We start from the raw sequence: 23,629 nt of genomic DNA on the forward strand, positions 1-23,629 counted from the left end.
GGATGAACATCTGCCAAAAACAATAATTTAGATTTTAAGCGATACTATTTAACCACTATTTCTCTTAGAATAACTTGAATGAACAAAAATTTGAAAATGATACTCTTGGTCTATGAGAGAACCATATTAGAACACAAGAAAACATCTAATGTTCTGTTCTTTTAGTAAAATGGCTTGCATTTTATTAGTAAAAATAAAAACTTTAGGTCTCTCAGTTTGAAAAAAAAAGAGATGAGAACACATTCTCATTTATTCTTCTCAAAATTGAGGTCAGTCAAGAGATTGCTTCTATTCACGTGACTCTGATGTGACCAACAGTCTGCATTCATGCAAGCATATATTTCCTGGGGTTGCCACTGGACCTATTACAGGTTAGCACAACTGGCAGTAGTTTCCAAATTCATTTTTTGTAGAGATTATACTCATACTGATCAAACTTCCAAAAGGAAATGCATTTTTTACATGTATGGTGGTGGATATGCCTAATCCAGATTCTTCCTGACATTTCCTGGGAAACAAATTAATATCCAATAGGTCACCAACACCCACTCTGAAATGTGTAAGAAGCTTTGGGTTGTCAATGTTAATCATTTCCTGGTAGAGGATTTGGTCCTTCATTGTGAATAAATGTGATGGCTTTCATTGTGGGTTTAGATAGAACAAAGCAAGTGAGTGAGCAGCTGCTTATACCTGGTATATTTACTTTTGTTTCCAGGAAACTCTGGGTGCCCCTTTTTTCTCTGGGGACTTCTAGCCTTCTTGGGTTTGGCTCTGGTTATATCGCTGATCTTCAACATTTCCCACTATGTGGAAAAGAAGCGACAAGGTAAGACATTTTAACAAGTAGCCACATGATACCTGCTTCAGTGGAGGCTGTAAACTCACTAAAAACATATGGCAGTAGGCAATTTTATGAAGCAACTTTCAATACAATGCTTTTATTTGTAGAAAATCTTTTTAATTTTTTTCACCTTGAGGCTTGTCTTAATTTAATCTGTGATCATATTAAAAAAGTGAAAAAAAAAAAAAAAACTTCCCAAATTTATCTTATCTCAGCCTGACAGTGTAGAGTTAGAAAGGATTATCCTGGTAACAGGTTTTTCCTGCTTTCATTGAACAAGACATGAAACTGTGGTATATTCTGGAGTAACCACTAAGGCTCTCTGTGATGATGATGGGAAAAGTGGAAAGTGGCTCCTTAAATTTCCACTCAAGCCGTCTCAATATTCCAGCACCATTCAGGTTCCTCATAGGATTTCAGGTAGGGATGGACTCCAAACAGGACTGGCACAGCAAATGACTGAACCCTGGACTTCTTAACAAACACTCCCAGGGGCTAGGTAGGTAAGTCAAGAGGAACCTCTACTGCCATATTTTTCAACAGACTGAGCAGTAGTATCAACCATGCAGATTTTGCCCACATGCAGCATGACTGAAATAGTTGTAATGCCCAGCAATTGGCCCAGCCTTTGCATGCTGTGAAGTACGTGGATAGAAAGATGGAAGAATCAGAGCTCAACTACTTCTGGGAGGTGTCTTCACATTCTAAAGCCAAGAAACTCCTAGGAGTAGAACACTTAATTAGTAAGAAAAGAATATAAAAGAAAGGGTACATGCATTTTCATTTAACAAAGGAAATGAAACCAAATTAACAAAATTAAGTTAGACATGTGCCCAAGAAAAGTTGCATAAATCTAACTTAGAACAATGGTCACATTACAGGGAATGTCCTTGGTCTTCTTGGGAGTATATTCTTAAGTATTTATAACATGTAAAAATGAGGAAGTTATTATGGTAATACAGGTGTGAAAAAAATGAGATACTGAAAAATGAGTGGCATAGTGAGTGAGATCATACAACACTTTAATAGCAAAATCAAGAGTAAGTATCCAGTTTTTCCGATTCTCTGTCCAAAATAATTTCTTCTACTCTTATTTTGTTAACTAAGTGCCTGTGGTTACTCTTAAGACTTTTTTGTCAGGCTGGGCAATGATAGATTGACATGTTTAATCTGAGCCCAGTGGTCTAATTCAGATTTCAACTAGCAAATTTGATTTCCAATCTAAGTAGTCATTTGTTTTTAAGCCTTTTAATTGTGTTGAATTGTGATGAATAAAGATGTTAGGAACCAACATGGTCAAGATCAATACTGGCTAATTTTACTGACTTATTACTTCTGCCCCAGAAGTACTCAACATACCTTCGTTTTTTAGTTTTTTACAACTCAACGTGAAAAGGATTTACAATTCTCATTTTTGGTAGTGTTTGCATTGGAATTTATTTACCTGTGTCCATACCATTTTGCATTATACAACCTCATGAAGTAGTTTACTTAAAATGGCAAGCTGACCAGTGGTAAAAGACAATAGCCTGAATAAAAATGAGAAACCTGCTCATTTTGCTTTTTATGAAGAGGTTTCTTTCTTCTTTGCTTTTCAAGTGTGTAAGCTCTTACTGCCTCAGACAAACTATATATGACTTTATTGCCCAAAAGTAGAGTGGTAGAAAATATTAAAATTTTTTAAAAATCAGGAAATATTACATTGTATTTATTGATGTTTTTGCATATCAATTTCAATTCCCTCAACTTTTTAACAGCAAAACTTTTGAAGTCAACCTGATGTGAATTAGAACTTTGCTATTGATATTTGGCTGGAAAATCTTGTGATATAAGTCAAGTATCATAACTTCTGTGAATCTCAGTTTCTTTATAACATTTGGAAAATACCATCTAGACTATAGAATTTTGAGAATTCTATGTGCATACCTTAGCACAGTGTAAGGAAATTAGTGCATTGGTCATAGGGCTGCTACAGCCCACATCAACTTCTATGAAGTCCTAGGGCTTCCTTCCCTCTTTCCACAAATAATTATTAAGGGCCTATTGTGGCAACATGTCATTTCATTTAATTTCAAAATCTGTTATTTCAGTTAACATTACTTCGTCTGGCCTCTTCGGCACCCACACTATCACTATGCCTTCCAGGTCCTCGCCAGCTTCCTCTTCACTTTCTACCCCCTTCTCTGTATTATTTAAGTCTGTAAAGTCATGTAAGTCACATTCAAGTCTGTTTTTTAGGGAGTTTTCTATAGGTTTTTGTGGAGTTGGTGCTAAAGATTATTGGACCACAAATCATGTTATTTGGGCAGTCATGGGCTCTCCTTAGGTGGACCACACAACCGTAGGTCTTACACAAGGTTTACTTTGAAGCAGCAAATATCAATGCTATAGAAATGCCTTTTGTCTTCATTGTCTTCATCCCAGCTCTGTGCTTCCTCGCTACAGCCCTTTCCCAACTGCCCCAAGTTCTCTTGACATCTTTCCACAATTACAAGCTATCTTCAGAAAGTTCATGGAAATGCATAGTACGAAAAATGTATGCATGTATTTCTATCTTTTTGCACCAAAATTAACTTATATTTTAATTCCATTTTCCACAACTTGTGACATGTCTTCACATTGTAATCATGCTGCCATCCTTTCCATGTTATGTGAACAAATACCATGGTTCTCCCTCACAGAGTCTATGCAGATGTGGGATTAATCTTGCAAACTGTTGGGCTCCTTCTCAGGCCTCCTGAAGCCTTCTGCCTGTCTTGTTTTTCCTGGACAGATTAGAAGAGATTCTATCAATAGCAGCCAGCTTGGGCTGTGAATGCAATGCCCCTCTATCTGGCCTCTTGTAACTTTTTCATGTTTGCAACTTGTGCTATACTTTGTGGCTAAGAAACCTGCAAGATATGACTCCACCTTGGCAAAGAGTCAGTGAATAAGTGTTGCTGGTGTATCAAATAGTTTACAAAAGAAAATCTCTATCCCAGCAACCGTACAGTATCTACACATTCAATCAGATAGACAAGATAAGCCTCTCCTTGATGTTTCCTCTAGCAGCTAGGTAGGAGCCTTAAAATATGGTTCTTTCTTCCCCTGAAAATAAATCTTTCATTTGTTTGTGATTCTTTGTCCAATTCCGTTCCTTAGGAGGATTGTATTTATTTCATTTTCTGATAGGTATATACTAGTTTTGTCTCCTTTAAATCCAAAGAATATTCTTTATCCAGTGCTCCCTCTCTGTTTTGGGGAGAATAAATAAGTGCATGGCTTGTCATTCATGAAAGGCCTATCTGTGTATCTGCTATTCAGTAGAAATTCATGTCATTTTTCATATTTTCATGATGAAAATGTATCAGAAAGATTTTATGATGGAGTTCCAACAATGAGCGGCTGTTTCTTGTTGCAGTGAATTGTGCATAGAAGGATGAACACTAGAAAGGAGAAAACATAAAAGCAGATGTATTTGCATCATACCCTCTCAACCGTGAACCTGACCACAACTGTTTGCATATGAATCACAGGAGAGAATTTTGAAAACTTACCTACCTCTTCTCACATGCAATCCTACGCATTTAACTGCTTCGTTTCAAAGCACATTTTTAAACTTTGCTAAATAGCATTGAAAATTACAAGGCAGAGTGTATTTTTAAATAAACATATGAACCCTTATGACAGAGCAAGATCTTTTTAGGAGCTTGGGCTTGCTGACCTTTAGTCTCATTTATAACCTCCGACTCTTTCATTACTGCCCCCATTGAAAGAGATCATATTTTATTAGTCTTCTTCTAGGAAGAAGTTTTATAGTATAAAACTAAAATCACTCAATACTGATCTCTCAGCTCCTGATTACACACTTAAACTCTAAAAGTCTCGTGGTATGTGATATTCTTGAACTTCTTAAATCCAATTTCAGGGTGCTTCTTCAATAGAGCTGGTTTGAAATGTAATGTCCTCTACCCATTACTTATTTTTTTCCCATTGTTTTCATTTCCTTTCCTTCTATATGAGCATCACATTATTATATTGTATCATTTATGGAGCTGTTTCTGTTCCTTTTTCTTCCCACAATGCTTTCTGTTCTTACTTCTAATTTTGTTTTCTGTTCATGATCCATTCATCTGTGTCTGCCTTTTGCAGAATTATCCGTTTGTGTATTGTACAAGTACACTTTTCAGGCACTAACACTTGTACTTCCTACCCTTCCAATTGAAAAAAATCTATATTCTCCTCTAAAAGTATTAGTATGTTTTGGAGGATTTTTTTACTCTATTCCATTTTTTTCTTATTCTAATTTAAAAGTGACACTATTTTTGTTTTCAAATTATCATTGTCTTTTCTTTCAAGTTAATGTTTAGTTGTTCTTGTCAAAGGTGAGAGTTTAGTAATTTTATTCCAAATCAAGTCTTATTTATGAATTTTTTAAGTTCAAAATACCCTCTTAGTAGTGCCAGCCTGATTCAGCTAACTCATTTAATGAAGAAACTTCCCAGTTGAAATAGTCACAGCAAAACTGTGGCTTGTTATAGCACATGTATTATGATGTACAATATCCATAAGGATTTTTTTTCATTTTATAAAATGTTTTAACGAATTATTGTATTTACTTTTCCACATCTATTCCTTCTTATAGACATTATATCCCTACTTTGTTGAAAAACTGAGAATCACAGTTTTAAAGTTGTTGTCTTATGGCAAATACCTGGCAGATGTGGTCCCAAATCTGAAGTTTTTTGTTTCCTTACTCTGATTTTTTCCCATAGTGTATTAGGCTACAATTTGACTAAATTTTTGTACATGCAGTTTAATTCCAGACAAATCTGAATAATAATCATAATAATCACCTGAGAATAAGCATTCCCTTCACATAGAAACCAACATGTATGTCACCTCCTGTTTTATTTTCCAATGGACAATTTTCTGACCTGTATTAGCTACTTTTTCTTCTGAGATTACTGATATTATTTTAACTTCTCAAAGCTTTGGATTCTCCTGGACTGTTATTAACTGGCCACTGTGTACCATCACTGTGTTCTCTTGGCCTTCTCCCAGCATCCATGTCCATTCATATTCACACAACTAATCTGAAAAAAGTTGATAATAACTGCATCTCCTATGTGCAACTCATGGTAGGACACTTCCTGTGGACTAGATGACGTGTATTTCTGACATATCCCAAATGAATTATATTCTTCACTTTTGGTCCCATAGCAATTTACTAAATAAATCTTCCCTCATTTGGTCCTTCACAGAATTCTTCCAGACAAATTGATGTGTGACATGTCCATCTGCCGTTGTGATTATTTTCATAAATTGTTCCACTAATGTTTCTTTAATGATTAGTAACATCTCTTGCGTATAACTGAACTTTGTTGCACAGAAATCTAACTAAAAGTAATATTGTAGCCATTTGGTGACTTAATTTTGTGAAAATGTTATTGTCAGTTCCTTACCAACAAACAGTGCTTCATCATTTGTTAAATCTGAAAGATCACCATTTGGTTACAGTTGCTGAGTCATGGTCAGAGGTTCAGATAACACTGGTCTTATTTTTCTATGAATAGGTTTTATTTGATATCAATTTGAATAAGAAGCATTCAAATATAACAAATATCATGCTATATGTCTCAATCCTGTTCAACATCAATATTTCTTGAGTGGATTATACAGATTTCTTCATAATAAGGATCTTCATTATCAAAACTGTACCCCACTGCTGAGGAAGCCTCACCGGGATATCCTACCTCCTCACAGGCTGCTCCACTGAGCATTATGTACTAGGGAGGGGGCAGCTACCCGGCCCTGCCTGTGCCAGGCAGGTGCCTCCCAGAGCTTATGGGGTAATACCAAGATCTGGTCTGGTTTGAGCAGGGGGCCTGTAGTGCTGCCGTGCTGTGGGGGTGGTAGTAACCCCAAAGGTGTTTTCCAGGGTCCTGGGAGGGTGGCTCAGTGCCAGTAATTCTAGCCCCAAGCTCACACAGATGCTTCTGTTTAGAATCCAGAAGCTTATGGGCCGGCGCTGTGACTCAGTAGGCTAATTCTCCACCTTGCGGCGCCGGCACACCGGGTTCTAGTCCCGGTCGGGGCGCCAGATTCTGTCCTGGTTGCCCCTCTTCCAGGCCAGCTCTCTGCTATGGCCCGGGAGTGCAGTGGAGGATGGCCCAGGTCCTTGGGCCCTGCACCCCATGGGAGACCAGGAGAAACACCTGGCTCCTGGCTTCAGATCAGCGCGATGCGCCAGCCGCAGCGTGCCGGCCGCGGCGGCCATTGGAGGGTGAACCAACGGCAAAAAGGAAGACCTTTCTCTCTGTCTCTCTCTCTCTCTTTCTCACTGTCCACTCTGCCTGTCAAAAAAAAAAAAAAAAAAAAAAAAAAAAAAAAAAGAGAATCCAGAAGCTTAGGCCCCATGCTGGGTTGGTGTAAGGAGGTAGAAATCGAACCCAGACACTCTATGGGGTGAAACCACCTCAAAAGAATGGGTTGATCTTTAAGTGCAGCTGATTGCAGCAAGAGGGGGCAGAGAACCACAAACTGAGGGTGGAAGCCATTGGCGTCACCTCTTAAGTGCCTTGTATAAGTTCCTGGTTACTTCTCCGTTCCAGTCTCCTGCTCCTGCTGTTCTTACCCCCATCCCCTCCCCATGCCACCCACCTAGGATCCAACATTTCCCTCCGCCTCCTGGCTTCATCCCTCCTTCTGCCCATTTTGGGTCTTTGGGGGTGGCACCAGCAGATGGGGGGGTCTCTCTTGAAATAAAACTTTTAAAAGCAAAAAAAAAAAAGTACTCTAAATTTTTTCTTAATTTTCTTCTTGTAATCATTATGAATCTGTTGCTTTCACTAAAAAATATTAAAACCATGTTTTCCCGTATCTTTTTGAATATATATATGCATTTAACTAGAAATAAAAATACTTCCTTTATTTTGCCTTTGAACGACTAACTTCAAATTTCAACAGTGGGTTACTTACTGAGTTGTGGCTCATAGTTTTTTCATGGTTTTATTGGTCTAATAACAATTCTGGTAAGCCTTGTCTCTGCAGACCAAAGGGAATTATTTCCTATAGAAGCCATCTTACTGTTTTGATTAATTCTAAACACTGCTTTAAAGCCTTGTCCAGGTTCTTCCTGGGACCCTCATCTTTCCTTACCACTATTGGTACCATGTGGATGGCGGGTCAGTATGACCAGAACCACCTTCTTGATATTATTTTGTGTCATTGCTCACGTGCCAAGAAATGTTAACACTTTTAGGATAGTTGGATAAATGAGACACAGACACGCACACACACACACACACACACACAGGATTGTCCTATGGTTTTCAATTTTTTTGGTTGTTGTTCTTTTAATTTAATGTACTTATTTATTTATGGTAAGGGGAAAAAAAAAAAAAACCCTGTCCAAGTGTGAACGAAGAGAAAAACTTATTTGAAGGATGCAGAGGTGTTTCCTGGAACTGAAGGACAGACAGTACGGGCATGCCACACAAAGGACTGCACCAACAGGGAGGCAGGAATGGAGGCCCCCCATTTCTTTCCGTAGTCTTTCCCCGAATAAAATGGCCATACCTCCAGGCTCCATATCACTTACAAGATGTACTATTTCCATTCTAAACTATCAAGAGAGAATCTGAATGGTCCAAATAGGTTATGTTTTTATCCCTAGTTTAATTAGAGATAGCTCAAATGACTTAATCAAAGATGTTGACTGACACTTAGGCTAATATTACCCTAGAACGGTCTGTAGATTTAACAAATGTATATCAAAGATTATTTTAATTTGTGTATTTTGAATATCTTTCAGATTATATGTACAGATACTCTGATGACTACATTCCCAGGTATGTTGAAATTGATTCGTGATGCCCAACTAATAAGGAAAGGTAAAAAATGTTACATTGCTTATAGATTTAGCTCAAGGATATTGAACTTGGGTTAAAATAAAATTAAAAGTGAATTTTAATTACTTTTATTCCCATCTGAAGATTAAAAGCTACAAGATTACTATCTTCCCTAATTATTAACTCATCCTGAGTCAATGAGAGAGCCAGATGAAGAATGAAATGAGACTCTATGCTGGCATCTACAGAATTCTCATTCATTTCAGGAGCATATATCCTAATTAGGACTCAGATCAGCCTGTTGGAATGCAGTTAACTATATACAGATTTATGTCTCAGAATTCGGAGTACAAAAAAATCTAGCATTACCAAGTATAATTTAAGATTTGTATACAAACACATTAAAAAAACAAAACTGTTTGGCAATGTGCTGTTTGTAAGGGAAATGATAACAGGAAAATGTAATACATATATGCTATAAAATAATATACAATTATAGATATAAATTATTTTATTTAATACTTTCTGAGGTATTTGCAGAGAAATTTTACAGTATCAACTTTTTTTTAAAAAAAAGTAAAGTTTATGGTGTAAATTCTACTACAGAAATTTCATTTTCTTGGACAGAATATCCTGACCCAAACATATAATTAATTTGGAGATTTTTGTTTTAGAAGTAGAAAAAAATCTAAATCAAAAAATTTCCTAGAGGGATGTTGAAATTGCTAGACTGAAAAGGCTTTGAAAAGCAGAGCTTTGCACTGTGTAGGATAAGAATTGGAGCCTCTTTTGGCCTCTAAAATGCTTTAAAAAAATCTTTCACGTGTGAAAATGTCTCTAGCAGATTCAGGATCTGAGCTGCAGGCACTCCCATACACAAATGCACCAAATTTTTATTTTTATGATTACGCTTAGCTTCAGATTCTTTTGACTTTTTTTTTTAAAGATGTATTTGAAAGTCAAAGTTACAGAGAGGGAGAGGCAGAGACAGAGAGAGACAATCTTCCATCTGCTTGTTAACCGTGAAGTGACTGCAAAGGCCAGGGCAGAGCCAAGCCTAAGCCAGGAGCCAGGGGCTTCATCCATGTCTCCCATGTGGGTCCAGGGGCCCAAGCACTTGGGCCATCTTCTGCTGCTTTTCCTGGCCCATTAACAGGGAACTGCATCCTAAGTGGGGCAGCTGGGACATGAACTGGCACCCACATGGGATGCTGACACTGCAGGCGGCAGGTTTACCCACTGTACCACAGTGCCGGCCCCACCCTCAGATTTTTTAACATTAGGTAATTTCAAGTCATTAATTCATATTGAATGATTTGATGATCACCTTACAGTTTGCTAAAACAAACGTGAATAAAGTCCTAAATATCTACAAAGTAGAAGTGAATCTCTTTGGTGATTGGTTTGATACTTGTAATTTGTAAGGCAATTTAGATATAATGTGATGGAAAGTTCATTTAGCTAAAGACCAGATTGGTGGTTTGGGAACTAGGATGGGAAGAGCCAGAGGGGTAAACTGATAAATTACTCATCTCAGTGCCAGCAGGCTCTTAGCCATAGGGCAAGTGCGGAAAAGAGGCTTGCTCTTTTATAAAACCATTCAGTGAATAAATATTAATAAACAAGCACTATGCTAAACAATTAGATAAAAAGTACATTGACTACAAGTCCCAAGTGAGGACTCCCACTGCAAGGACAGTGGGAAACTCCGTTACTTGCCAACCACCAAGAATGGGAGTCCACACACTACACTTTGGACTGCACGGTGAAGGCTCACTTGACTCTGGTGAGACAGAACACTCACACAAGCAGTGAATTGCATGAGGCAGGTTGGTCACTTACAGACGGGCAGCAAGGGGCAACAGAAGCCTAGGTTTCACTGTAAGCTGGTTCCCCAAGGCTCAGGAAAACCAAGTTAGGTGGTGAATGGGACGTTATCTGCACCTGTTGCACTTGTACTTCTGCTGAGCGACCAGAGAAAGCTGCCCACATTGTGTCTACACCTCAGGAGCACAACTGTGCTTCTAGAGCGGACTGGACCAATCACAGCCAGATCTTTAATCCAGAATGTTGCACTCCCAGCACATCTATGGTTATTCTTGAAAATTACAAGCAAGGGAGAACTGGGCTGACCAAACTCTGCTTGTCCTGCAACGACAGAAAGACAGGAATTGATAGATATAGACATACTCTAAAGGATTTAACATTTTATGGTAATAAATTTCCACTCAGGCAAATTTTGAGGATATAATACAGATTTTATCTAGAGAAGGTACTGGTATTTTAATTTATAAGTCTATGTATTTTATAAGCTGTGTATTTCCTTTGATTGTGTGATTTGGGAATCAGCATCACTTTTACAAGGGGGCACATGGAGGCTCCAGGAAACAAACAAACAAAAAGCTAGATTCAGTCATTAACATTTAAAACATTAAAACAAAGCAAACAGAAATAAGGGCAAGATTTACTGACGCTGCTTCAGTTTCAGAACGGTTTGTGGCTAGACAGAAATGAGACAAGCTTCTATCACGTTGGAATAATCGGTTCTCCATCATGTTCTCCTACCTCTATTCAATATTTGTTCTGGTGGACAACTAGACTAGACAGGAAACAATTGGCTTATTTGATCTTGTCTTCATGTCTCCCCAAATCCCTGCCCTTAATAGATAGTAGATCAGAAATACAATGAATTTAAGAATAGAACAGCATCAAAAACAGACCATAAACCCAAATATATACTTTATGGTATTTTCCCATGGCCACTTTATTTTTCATTTAAAATATACTTCTACACCATTCTTCTCTTTTGATTTGAATAAGGAAGGTAGTGCAGTGGAAATAGCATGGGTCAGGGATCCAGAGAATTCTGGTTTTTAATCAAATTGTTCAATTGTAGATTTATAGCTTCATAAAATGTGCACTGGTGAACTTCAGTTTTTTTACTGTAAAGTAAAAAACAGGGAAGTTGAAAAAGTTGCTGCTTATTGGATGGAACTAAGGTTTCAGAAAATTCCTACTCACTTGCAATATATTCATTGCCTAATTTACAACAGCAGTTCAGATTTACAATAATTTAAGTTTATCATGCCTGCTCAGCTTTCAGTCTCTCTCAAAAATTTTATGGTGATAGTTTTAAAGAAATAAGGACAACTTCCCTGCAGTTTTGCATTGACTGCTCCTGGCTGGCCCTGTAGTCCCTTTAACCAGAAAACATTATCTCAGTCCAGCTACCCTTCCACTTCAGGGTAATTGATTAGATTTTTGGAACTCTGCAGGATGGGAATCCTTTTCATTTCCCTTCTTTGCCAAATACAGTAATTAAATATAACTAGCCCCCTGGAGCAGACCTTCAGTCTCAGGTTACTTCACAAGTGTTCTCAGGGTTGAGCATCTTCATGATGATAGCACTGGGTCGTCTTCTCTGACATCTACTCCAAAGTAGGTATGCAAATGAAGCCCTCTGTATGACCATTGCCACACATGTAATCAAAGTGCCTTTAAGTTCTCCAGCCTCCAGTTTACTTGATTTTGTGTACAAGTTATCCTGTGTTACTGCAAGAAGTCTACCCCCTTCCTAAGTATTTCTGTGAGTGCCTGGGAAGTGCTAATATGCTCCAAAATCTTATTCTTGCTTACCTCTTTGTCACTTCCCAGCTCTGTATCACTGCTCTAGAAATCTTTCCTCCTTTTTAAGTGCTTCAGTTACTGGTAGTACAACCTCACTGCGCTATATATCATTGCTTCTCAAAGAACAGCACTGAAATTTACTTCTTAATCTCTAGCCACATGAAATATTGCTGGGGCTTGAACTTTTCCTCTGGACTAGAGTTCTTTTTAAAAAATTTACTTTTTGAAAGACAGAGCGAGAGAGGGAGAGTGAGAGCGAGAGCGAGAGCAAGAGAGAGGGAGAGATTTTTTCCAGCCATTGATTCAGTTCCCAAATAGCTACAACAGCCAGATCTAGGCCAGGCTGAAGCCAGGAGGCGCGAACTCCATCTGGGAAACCCACATGGGTGGCAGAGGCCCAAGCAGTTGAGTCATCATTTCGCAGGTGCTTTAGTGTGAAGCTGGATGGCAAGCATAACAGCCAGGACAAGCAGCTATTTAACCCACTGCGCCACAACGTCAGCCTTTGGTGCTCTCTCACCTCAAGTACAAGGCACCTACATCCATGACATAGTCCCATCAAAGATGGCAAAATTGTAATAATCAAATAGTTAGGAACATCTCACTCTGGCAGCTTTCCCTTTTCTCCCTGCATCATTACCTGTTCTATCCCTTTTGCATCATTCATATGAATGCATAAGCAGACCGTATTTTTTTTTTTTAATTTGTCAGACTTGAAAACACTTTTAAACAAGTCCTTGGCAACCTCCAAGTTATTCTTGGTGATCTTAATATCTCTCTGGTCATACTTGGGACTAGAGAGATACACAAAAATCACCTTAAGCAGACTATATTACATATACCCAAAAGCTAAAACAAAAAAGCTCCCTTAAAAGCAGTTTTTCTACAGCTATTTCTTTATTGTTCTGCTTCCCATATGGCGAAACCTGAAGGATCCACCTACATTCTGTCCATATTTGCCTGCTTCTCTTTCTTGGGATTACTCTATCTGATCTTCTGTCCTCACTAATCCAGAGTCAGCTCTTGTGAAGGTCACCAATGAACTGTCCAAGGTCAAATCATTGTCTCATCTTCCTGGGTCCATCTATAGCATTTGGCAAACTGACACTCTTCACTTGGGATGCTTGCTTCTCTGGGCTTTGAGCCACCTCTCTTGTTTCCCTTCTCTCTTACTAACAGCTGAACCTGAACACCAGAGTTCCCAAGGGCTCCTGTAGTGAACCTCTTCTCTACCTAAACTCATTCCATAAACAATTTTACCCTCTTTCAGGACTTTAAATAACTTTTCTATGCTGCTGGGACCCAGACATATTCCCATCTATTCAAGGAAATTCCATTAAGTAAATAAAATAAACATTAGCCCAAACAAACTTATGATTATGATAAACCTCTAAACATACACTTTTCTTAATCTTCAACTTTCCAGCCCACTGAGACAGTCTTATTTAATTTTGTAGAAATATTTTTAAGTATTATTTAAATTTTTTGAATCCTACATTTACATCAAAGAATTTTAGAACCAAAAAGAACCACAGAAATCAACTACTTTAATATTCTTGCTTTACAAGTTAGACAAGTGAATGGAGAATTTAAGTCCGGGCAGGAACAATAATTTTTAAAATGAGTTATTTGAATCCATAAACTCTTTAAGGATTTTTTTGAAAAAGATTTCACAATAAAATAAAAATCTTAAAATAGAGACTAGAGAAAAACATAAATGAAAGCACAATATTTGAAACATACTTTTAAGATATAATTGTTATACATTTTTTATCATTTTTGAGTGTCAGTATGTGCAGTTATTGGTTAGAAGACCATTTCAGATGTATTCATAGAAAAGGAGAGTGCGATCTGACCCCAAACTCAGAGGTGCACTAGTGTTTCATTTATAGGGCTGTTTATTTATTTCAAGTTAATTACTATTATCTTCCACATAAAGCACTGCCAAAGATTTATTGATTAAGTTTTCAACATCTTTACAATAGACTGGGGGTATCAGGCTCTGCTAAGTAAAAATACATGTTTTAGTTTGTTCATCAAAAACTACTCTTGAATAATAGTTTATTTGCATTGATTAATCATTTGAGACCTGCCTGTATTCATAGGACACTACATTAAAAATCACATCTTATTTTCATTTATAAGGAATGAAATGAAGTTCACTTTTTTTTACATGATTTATCATTTGCCAGTTGTACATGCTATCTATGTGGGATAAGAAAAATAGATGGGTTGTTTTATTAAAAATTCTCTACCTTTAGCTATTTTTTTTTCTAATCAAGAGAAAAAATAAGCAGAGATGACTCTCTATCACAATATTAAGCTGTATTTAACTACTAGATGGAAAGAAAGGTTATGAATTAGTTCATTTGTTATCAGATAAGCAAAATACACACAGAATCTACACTTTCCAAACCATTTCATGCAGGTATCATTTGAACTGTTTTTCACATTATTTACATATATCATATCTTTTTTTCAGAATCATGGAGAACTGAAAATTCTTATAGGCACAATAGGGATAAGAATGTACATAGAATAGGATTGTCTTGTGGTCAAATGAGCACTGGCACGGAAGAAAGTTGTCATAATTCATAGTAATTATTGACATTACACATAAGCCTAAAATAAGTTCATATACTTGAATCTCAGGCTTATCCCTTAGGAAATGGAAAATAATATTAATTTTGTATACTTTCTCTGGGCCTTTCATATAATATATGTAAAATACCTAAACTAGTACCTGGACATAAAAAGACATTCAATTTTATTGAATCTGCCAACCTGTGTCTAAGATAAACTAAACATAGTTTCTAGCTTTTTTTTAATAAGTACATTTTATTTATTTAAAAGGCAGAGAGAGATTGAGAGTTGTACATACAGGAAGAGAGTAAAAGAAAGAGAAAGAGAGAAATTGCCTCCATCTTCTTATCTACTCCTCAAATGTTCCCAATGGTTGGAGCTAGGCTGAGGTCAGAGTTAGGAACCAGGAACTCAATCCAGGGCTCCCATGAGGGTGGTAGGAACCCAACCACCTGAGGCAACACCACCGCCTCCCAGGCTCTGAACTGGCAGGAAACTGGAGTGGAAGCTAGAACTGGGGCTCAAACAGGCACTCTGGGGTAGGATAAACTGTGCTAATTGCTAAGCTAAATGCCTGCTATAATAAACATAGTGGTTTTTTTTTAAGATTTATTTATTTATTTGAGAGGTAGAGTCATAGACAGAGAAAGGGAAAGACAAAAAGGTTTTCCATCCACTGGTTCACTCCCCAAATGGCCATAATGGCCAGAGCTGGACCGATCCGAAGCCAGGAGCCAGGGTGTAGGGGGCCCAAGCACTTGGGCCATTTCTGCTGCTTTCCCAGGCCATAGCAGAGAGCTGCATGGGAAGAGGAGCAGCCGAGACATCATCCAGCACCCATATGGGATGCCGGCACTGCAGGCGAAGGCTTAGCCTGCTACGCCACAGAGCTGGCCCCAGAAAACATAAGATTAAGAAACTGTGACATTAGTATTCTGGGTAAGTAAAAAGAAAATATAGTTGTACTGTTAAGAGCACAGATAACTTAATTCTGATCCCAGGGCTGCTATTTACTAGTATTGTGATCTTGATCAAGTTATATAATTTCTTTGTGCCTCAAATTCCCCATCAGTGAAGTGGTGATGATGTATAGCCTACCAGATTGGGATTGGTCTGAGAATTACATGAACAAACATATGAAATGTACTTCAAGAAGCATGTGAAACACAGGGAGAGATGAATAAGCATTAACTATTATTACTTCAATAGTTAAAATTCAATCATGGGTATACATACATATATATACAAGCATATGTTCACTCATTCACACATGAACACACATCTATCTTGTTTGGTTGAGGTTGAACAAGAACATGCAATAGTTCACTCAATACTGAATTCTGGTGATAGATCAATAACTAATTGTGTATAAATTGGACTCTAATAAGATCAATTATTTTTCTTACTCTAGGGTTGATGAAGATTATATTGAAGACACACCAATTTATGGTAACTTAGATAATATAATCCCAGGTAAGTTTTACTTCTCCACAAATTAAATTTATTAATAAATTAAGTAAACTCCACTTAATTTCCAAAGAATTTGAGATAGATTTTTAAAAATCATGATCACTATTAAATATCCCAGTGGTAACCATAAACTCAGGTATATTTCATATGTTTCCAAAATCATGAATTATAGATTGTGTTACAATTTACAGATTAATCAACACCCTGTTTTTCTATATTCTCCTTATTTAACTCTAGTAGTATTGAGAATATAGGAAGAATCTATTACAGTGAATTTTGACACATACAGAATTCTGTGAAATAAAGCTATTTCTAGGACAAAAAAACTGATCACATAATCAGTGCTTTCTATTCTGTACACAAAAGGAAATCTACAGTGAATAATTTGGAACATTGAAAACCTCAGGCTTTCTGGGTATTTTTACCTACTCTTTTTTAGCAAAGGACTTTGGACTGTACTGATGGCCCTGAAAGGAGAAATTCTCTTCAATTAACAATTCCAAGAATCTTTTGTTGCTTCTATCATTTAGTCACCTAAAAGTGAAACACCCTACATTCCTCAAAACAGACAACACTGGAGTTCTGATGATAGAAATTCACAACTTTTCTCTGTAAGCACTCACAAAATTCATGCTGGGGAACTCTGGAGTAATTTTCCGTTGACCTGTTAAGACTAGAGCACAGAGATTTCCAGTCATGTACTAAATTTTTCTGAAGATGTTTCGATTTTGCTGCAAATTTGGTGTTTTGCCAAGCTTTGTTTTAAATATTTTCCAAAAAAAAATTAATAAGCATTACATAATACTATAGTCTCAATGGTTTCATGACTGTTTTAAAATTTACTTTATATGAGTGAAGTGGATATCTTTCCCTTTGATTGTTGTGTATTACCTATTCCTATTCTCTTGCTAGACTATGGTCTTTTCCCTTTTTATTTGATGAACACTGTATTTAGTGTAGCCAATATTCTGTTGACTATAACATAAACTTAAAATATATTATCTCAAAATATGAAATGTTACTAAGTTAACAATATAGAAATTCTATGGGATTCAAGAATTTATTTAATTTTGTCTTTCCTTCCATTATAACTTGTCCCCTAATTGCTATACTCTAAGGAATCTGAAACTATTTTTCAGGAATCTGAGGGTACTTCAAAAAGTTTGTGGGCTGAAATTGTGACACTATGGGTTAAGCGACTACTTGCAAAGATGACATCCCATATCAGAGCACTGGTTCACATCTGGCCTGCTCTGCTTCTTATCCAGCTCCCTGCTAATGCACCTGGGAAGACAGCCAAAGAGGGCCCACACACTAAGGACCTTGCCACCACCCAGATTCCAGGGCTGGCTAGAGTTCCACGCTCCTGGGTTCAGCCTAGCTCAGCTCAGTCCATTGTGGCCATTTGGGGACATGAATAAATGGATGGAAGATTCTCTCTCCACCTTCCCCTCTCCTTCTTTGTCATTCTGCCTTTAAAATAATTAAATCCAGAAAATATTTGTGGATAATTAAATTAAATATTTATTTTGATGCAAAAATGTTGAAATTCATGCATAGTTTTTTCATAATATGCACTTTTCATGGACTTTGGATCAAATTGCTGACTCTACATTTCTACCAGGATACTGACCATTGTATGCATCATTACCTCTCTGTCTTTCCCTTTTAAATGAGCATAGCTGGGTGAAGAAATAAGCATGTCCCCAAAGGATGAAATAAGCATATAGATCTACTGGCTGATGGACTCTGTACAAAAACCCCCAAAAGTTAGGACCAGCATTATATGACCTCAGACCCTTAGCACAACCTGATTAGGCTGTCCAGTCATGGATTTCCAGTAGAGGTATTCATTATTTAAACTCTCTGTTATCAAATTAAAATATTGGACTTTAAAATGCCCCTAAGTAAAACTTCTTACCCACAGAGGATACTACAAAATTGTACGTGCACTGTTTTATGCACCATGCACAATATACAATCACTCCTAAATAGCAAAAAACACAGGCAGTCCTGTGTTTAACTCATGGGATCTCTAGAACATCTAAGTGGTAGTTTAAGTTAAGACCATCATGTCTTGCAATAGTATTAAAAATATATTATCCAGTCCTTATTGCAGGGATTTCTTTTTTGTCACATAAATGCTGTGGCACTAAACATTTTACCATCTGATTTGCAGGTGAGGATTTGCACTTCTTTTGTTCCTTACATCTCCACCAGAAAGCCTCTACTACAAAATTCTTGAAGGCTTTTTTATATTTAAAGTTAAATATTATTTGGGGAATGTATTTTAATTTGTGCTGGCAATTTTCTTTTTTCAATTGTAAATCATAATCTTTTGGCTCCCAAGAACCAATAGATGAAAACTGCTATGAACAAATGAAAGCCCGACCAGAGAGATCTATAAATGAGACGCAAGAAGTGCCCCCATCTACACAGGTGAGTTTTTCTTCTGCATCAAGAGTCACTGTCAGTCTAGGTCAGGACATATGACTGTTTCAGGGCACAAAGCATTGCATTCTGACACACACATACATCTGAAGTGGACTGTTAGATAATTTTGCGGTCCAAATCAGGCATCAGCTTCTGGGACCTGAGTTCTAAAGATAAACATAGAGACTAGTAAATAGAGCTCAAATCACACCTGAGTACAAATTGTGTACAGTTACAAAGGTGATAAATTTGAAGGAAAAGGTGGGATGATTCCTAAATACTCAATTCAGCTTTTCCTTCCAGGCTTAAAAATTATATGTATCACAAAGATAATTATAAAGCTGGCCTGTGTATAATGCTCACAAGACCTATAAGTCAGGCATTCATGAGGCGAAGCGAAGGAGTAGTCAGGCAATTTAGCTGTGTTTTACAAGGCAAATGAGAGTAAATTTTAATGCGAGTCCTAATGTCTATGGTCTTAAGAGATTATGAAATATACACATAGTTTACATAGGGATAGGCATGACTAAAACCTAAGTACAGACAAACAAATCCAATAAGAAATTGATAATTTCTCCTCCTCCTACCACACTGACTTCAATATCCTTAGATAAAGCACTGACTTTATGAAAAGTCACTCAAAATTCTTAGCTTAATGCTTGTGGAGTGTCCTAAATTTCAGTTAAAGTGGTCTTCTTCCATCTCCTCCCAGGTTTGTCCTTCAGTTATGTTCTCTCTCATGACTTCCATAGAAATAGTCATAGGGTCAGCATTTCCCAAGTAGCTGTTTATGCCAGGCCTTGGATCATGTGCATGATCACCCTATGTTCATATAAGGAAGGCAGACTCATTGTTCCCATTTTGTAAATTCTTGCAAAGGATGGATAACTTGTCCCAGAAGACTGAGGTACTAAGGACAGAGACAGAATCCAAATTATAGTCCTATGTAACAGAAGACATTCTCTTCCCTAAATGGATCACATCTTGGAAACTTCCTATTAAGAGAATTTTCTCTTTTCCTTATGTGATTCCTCTGAGAAATTAGAATTCTTGAATATTTTATAAGAAACCAAGATGTGGTAAGGTCTGAGTGATATATAAAGTCACCAAGTGACAGGTACATCTGTCATCTGATGTTCAGTTAATTATAAAATATATTTTTAGATAAAAGGTGTGAAAACCTACATAATATTATCTGCTAAATCTATGATAATAAAAAGAAAACCTTTCAACGCAGGTTAAATACAGCCCTATCATCTAAAATGTAGGGACTCAGAACAGCTTAGTTATAAAAGTATTAAGAATTTTAATTAGAAGTTACTATTTTATACATAAGAATTATACAAGCTGGCTTTATTTGAGCTGCATGAGGTTTGTACTCATGTAAATACTGCAGAACCTTAGAAAGTCATTAAAAGTCTGCCTGTTAACACACACACACACACACACACAAATATATAAAGATGCTTCTAAAATCAGTCTTCATTCTTTAACACTATTCTCATAAATTTAATTTCATAAATTAGAAGTAATTACTTTATATTTGCTCAATTTTATTTTGTTGTAGTGAACAAAATCATAAAAAATACCATTTGCTACTATAATATTTTGTTACTTTGGTTAGTCACAAAAGCATGAGGAATCTAAAATATTACATACAAAATCTTGATAAAGTGTTTGTTGAAAACAGTAAATAACTTCCCTGCCCTTTGAAACATGATGGGTGCATTTCAGATAAAGTAATTTCAGAATCTCAGTTAATTAACTAGGAAGGATGAATTAGAAAGACTAGTAATAGAACGAGTCCACAAGGTTTCCTGCAGCTTAAAACCTTTGAGGAATTCAAGTAAGAGCCTTTTCCTCCTCCCTTCAGGTCCAAATCTCTAGTCGATCTCTCCCTTTCTTTCCATGTTAGAGGCATCCTCTCTTCTTTCCAAAGATAAAACTTTCACTTATGCTCCTAACTATTTCCCCTAATTCTTTGTAGATTTTGGATCTTTTGTTATTTAACTTTTCTCCATTTTCATGTTTGTCTTTAAATTAATCATTATTATTTGCTTACCAATATATACAAATTTCTCAACATTAAAAAAACCCACAGAACAATACCTTAGTTCCATTGTTTGTTCCTCTAATTTCTAAATAGTTCTTCCCCTCCTCTGTTGTTTCTATTTCTTTCCTTAGATGTTCATTCTTTCACCCTGGCTAGATATCTTCCACCCATGCACTTAACTGTAACAGTGCTGTCAAAGTCTCACATGACTATTAAATGTACAGATTCATGGCCCATTCTCAAGAGTCCGATTCTTTGAACATTTCATGAAGTTGGCCAAGTGTTTTCTAGATCTCCATTATGGTATTTGGAAAGATTTCAGTAATAAGTACAGAAACTGAATTCAAATCAACTTATCATCAGACGGAAATTATTGCCTCATATAATGGGTATCTAAGCATATATTTTGCTTTGAGGTAATTGAATAAGGGGGTGCTCTCCATTACTCTTTATGAAGTTACTGATTTCATTCTCTTCCGTTATCAACAAACTTTTCCTTTGAGAGCTGGCAAGCTAGAGGAAGCCTCAGATGATTTTCCTCCTGATCCTAGAAAAAAAAAAAAAAAGACTTTTGTTCCTTGAATGTATGTAGCAGTCCCAAAGTGGCTCTTCTTAAATTACATGCCATTGGTTACACTCTTTTGTTAGCATAATGGGTGGCAAATAATGATTGAGATACAGCATATGCAGCATACTTAATCCTGTGCTAATCCTGTGCTGGACCTGCTGCATTGCACTATAAATGACAGCCTCTTTAGAAACAGGTAGTGGGAAGGAATTTCCCAAAAGAAAGGGGGTATATTTTTTAAAAAAGAAGAAGGATAGAACAAAGTGATGGGCAGACCAAAAGAAATCCAGAGGTGAGCATTGGTGCAGTGGTTAAGACACTGCTTGGGGCCGGCGCCGCAGCTCACTAGGCTAATCCTCCACCTTGCGGCGCCGGCACACCGGGTTCTAGTCCCGGTCGGGGTGCTGGATTCTGTCCTGGTTGCCCCTCTTCCAGGCCAGCTCTCTGCTATGGCCCGGGAGTGCAGTGGAGGATGGCCCAAGTCCTTGGGCCCTGCACCCACATGGGAGAGCAGGAGAAGCACCTGGCTCCTGGCTTCTGATCAGCGCGGTGCGCCGGCCGCAGTGCGCTGGCCGTGGCAGCCATTGGAGGATGAACCAACGGCAAAAGGAAGACCTTTCTCTCTGTCTCTCTCTCTCACTGTCCACTCTGCCTGTCAAAAAGAAAAAAAAAATAAGAAAGACACTGCTTGGGAGAAGACAAGCCATCTGGCTGCAAGTGCTTCTAAGACACAGCTTCCAGACTACCTCAGGCAAGGTGATTGCCCTCTGGACCAAGCAGGACAATGCTTCCTGAGGCCACTCTCAAACACCATAGCACAGACAGCAAGAGAAAAATACCCATATCCAACTTTACACCCAGTTGTCAGCTTCCGAAGTAGCTACAGAATACAGACTTCTGCCCATTTATCATTATAAGATTATGGGTTTTTCTTTCTCTTTTGAGGGGGATATGTTAGGTAGGAAGTCAGAAATTAAGCTTATGTGTGTTTGTGAGACAGGCCTGAAGACCAGCACCTGCTGCGGAAGCTCCAGATGCCCAGAATCTTGCTCTTCAAAGTCCTGCTCAGACCCCATACCCTCCCAGGTGGTCCCAGCCCTTCCCCCAAGGAAAGCTCCCAGGAGAATTCTCTCTCCTCTGGACCAAATGGGTTACCTGACCTGATAAAATGGGGTAATAAAACCTTCTCAGACGTGCCCTAAGGGAAGCCCCCTACTCTGCCTGGGTGCCAGCAAATCTGGGGAGGAATTTGCTAATTTTCACCCAACAAGCCCTTCCACCAGGACTCTCCATCCTTTGTCCTGGAGGAGAGGGGGAGGTGGGTAAACAGACTCCCTTAAAAAGCTAGGGAGTCCAAACAGACTGCGCTCAGTCTCTGCCTCTCTGTCCACCTGGCCTGCCCAGGTGTATTTTCTCCACTCAACCATGTAACCTCGCTGTCCCCCAGTCTGAGCGACTGGGTGCTCTCTCTCTGTCCCTTCTGTTCTGATGGATGCCCTATCCCCAATTAAGCCTTATCACTCTGCAAAAAAAAAAAAAAAGGACACTGCTTGGGATGCCTGCGTACCTGGCTTCCAATCTGGATTCCTGCTAATGTGCATCCTGGCAAGCAATAGATGATGGCTCAAGTACTTGGGTCCCTGCCGTCAATGTAGGTGACTGAGATTGACTTCTGGTTTCCTGGCTTCAACCTGGTGGAGTCATGGTTGTTGGAGGTATTTGGAGAGGGAATCACCAGGTAAACCTCTCTCTGTCTCTGTCTCTCTCTCTCTCTCATTATATGTGTGTGTGTGTCCCCTTTCCAATTAAAATGAAAACTATCCACACACACATATACACACATATATGTGTGTATATATGTACATATATATATATATATTTCACCCCTTTGTGTTACCAAGTGCTTGTCCAACTCCATTGACATCTTCCCCACCTGTCTAGTCAGAGTCAAACCTGGTGAATCTATAACAGAGGTACAGGAAGAGTAAATTGTCACATTTGCCTGGAGTACAGAGTTTATGCAAGGGGACTAGTGGAAATCAAAATTGAAAATGTGACTAGTGTAAAATAGGGAAAATCTTGAAGGGCAGAATATGAAATTAAGAGTTTAGTGTACAGGCTAAGATTTCAGAGGAAAGGGTCATGGAACTTAAATGTTATGTAATTGGAAGATAATTTGAAGGAAGTAGATGAGATAAATGGCAGGGGAAAGAGACTAGAAC

General features: G+C 37.8%; 1 protein-coding gene across 1 annotated transcript in view; it reads left to right on the plus strand.

Moving 5' to 3' along the window:
• Positions 1–23,629, plus strand: part of TRAT1 (T cell receptor associated transmembrane adaptor 1) — a 37,586-nt gene that overhangs the window by 8,777 nt on the left and 5,180 nt on the right. The window contains exons 2-5 of the mRNA XM_051819076.2: positions 716–826; positions 8,637–8,673; positions 16,295–16,356; positions 18,704–18,792. Of these exons, the coding sequence (XP_051675036.1) occupies positions 716–826; positions 8,637–8,673; positions 16,295–16,356; positions 18,704–18,792 (299 nt within the window). The remainder of the gene's footprint in view (positions 1–715; positions 827–8,636; positions 8,674–16,294; positions 16,357–18,703; positions 18,793–23,629) is intronic.

The sequence above is a fragment of the Oryctolagus cuniculus genome, chromosome 4 (genome assembly GCF_964237555.1).
Source record: "Oryctolagus cuniculus chromosome 4, mOryCun1.1, whole genome shotgun sequence".
NCBI classification, from domain to species: domain Eukaryota; kingdom Metazoa; phylum Chordata; class Mammalia; order Lagomorpha; family Leporidae; genus Oryctolagus; species Oryctolagus cuniculus.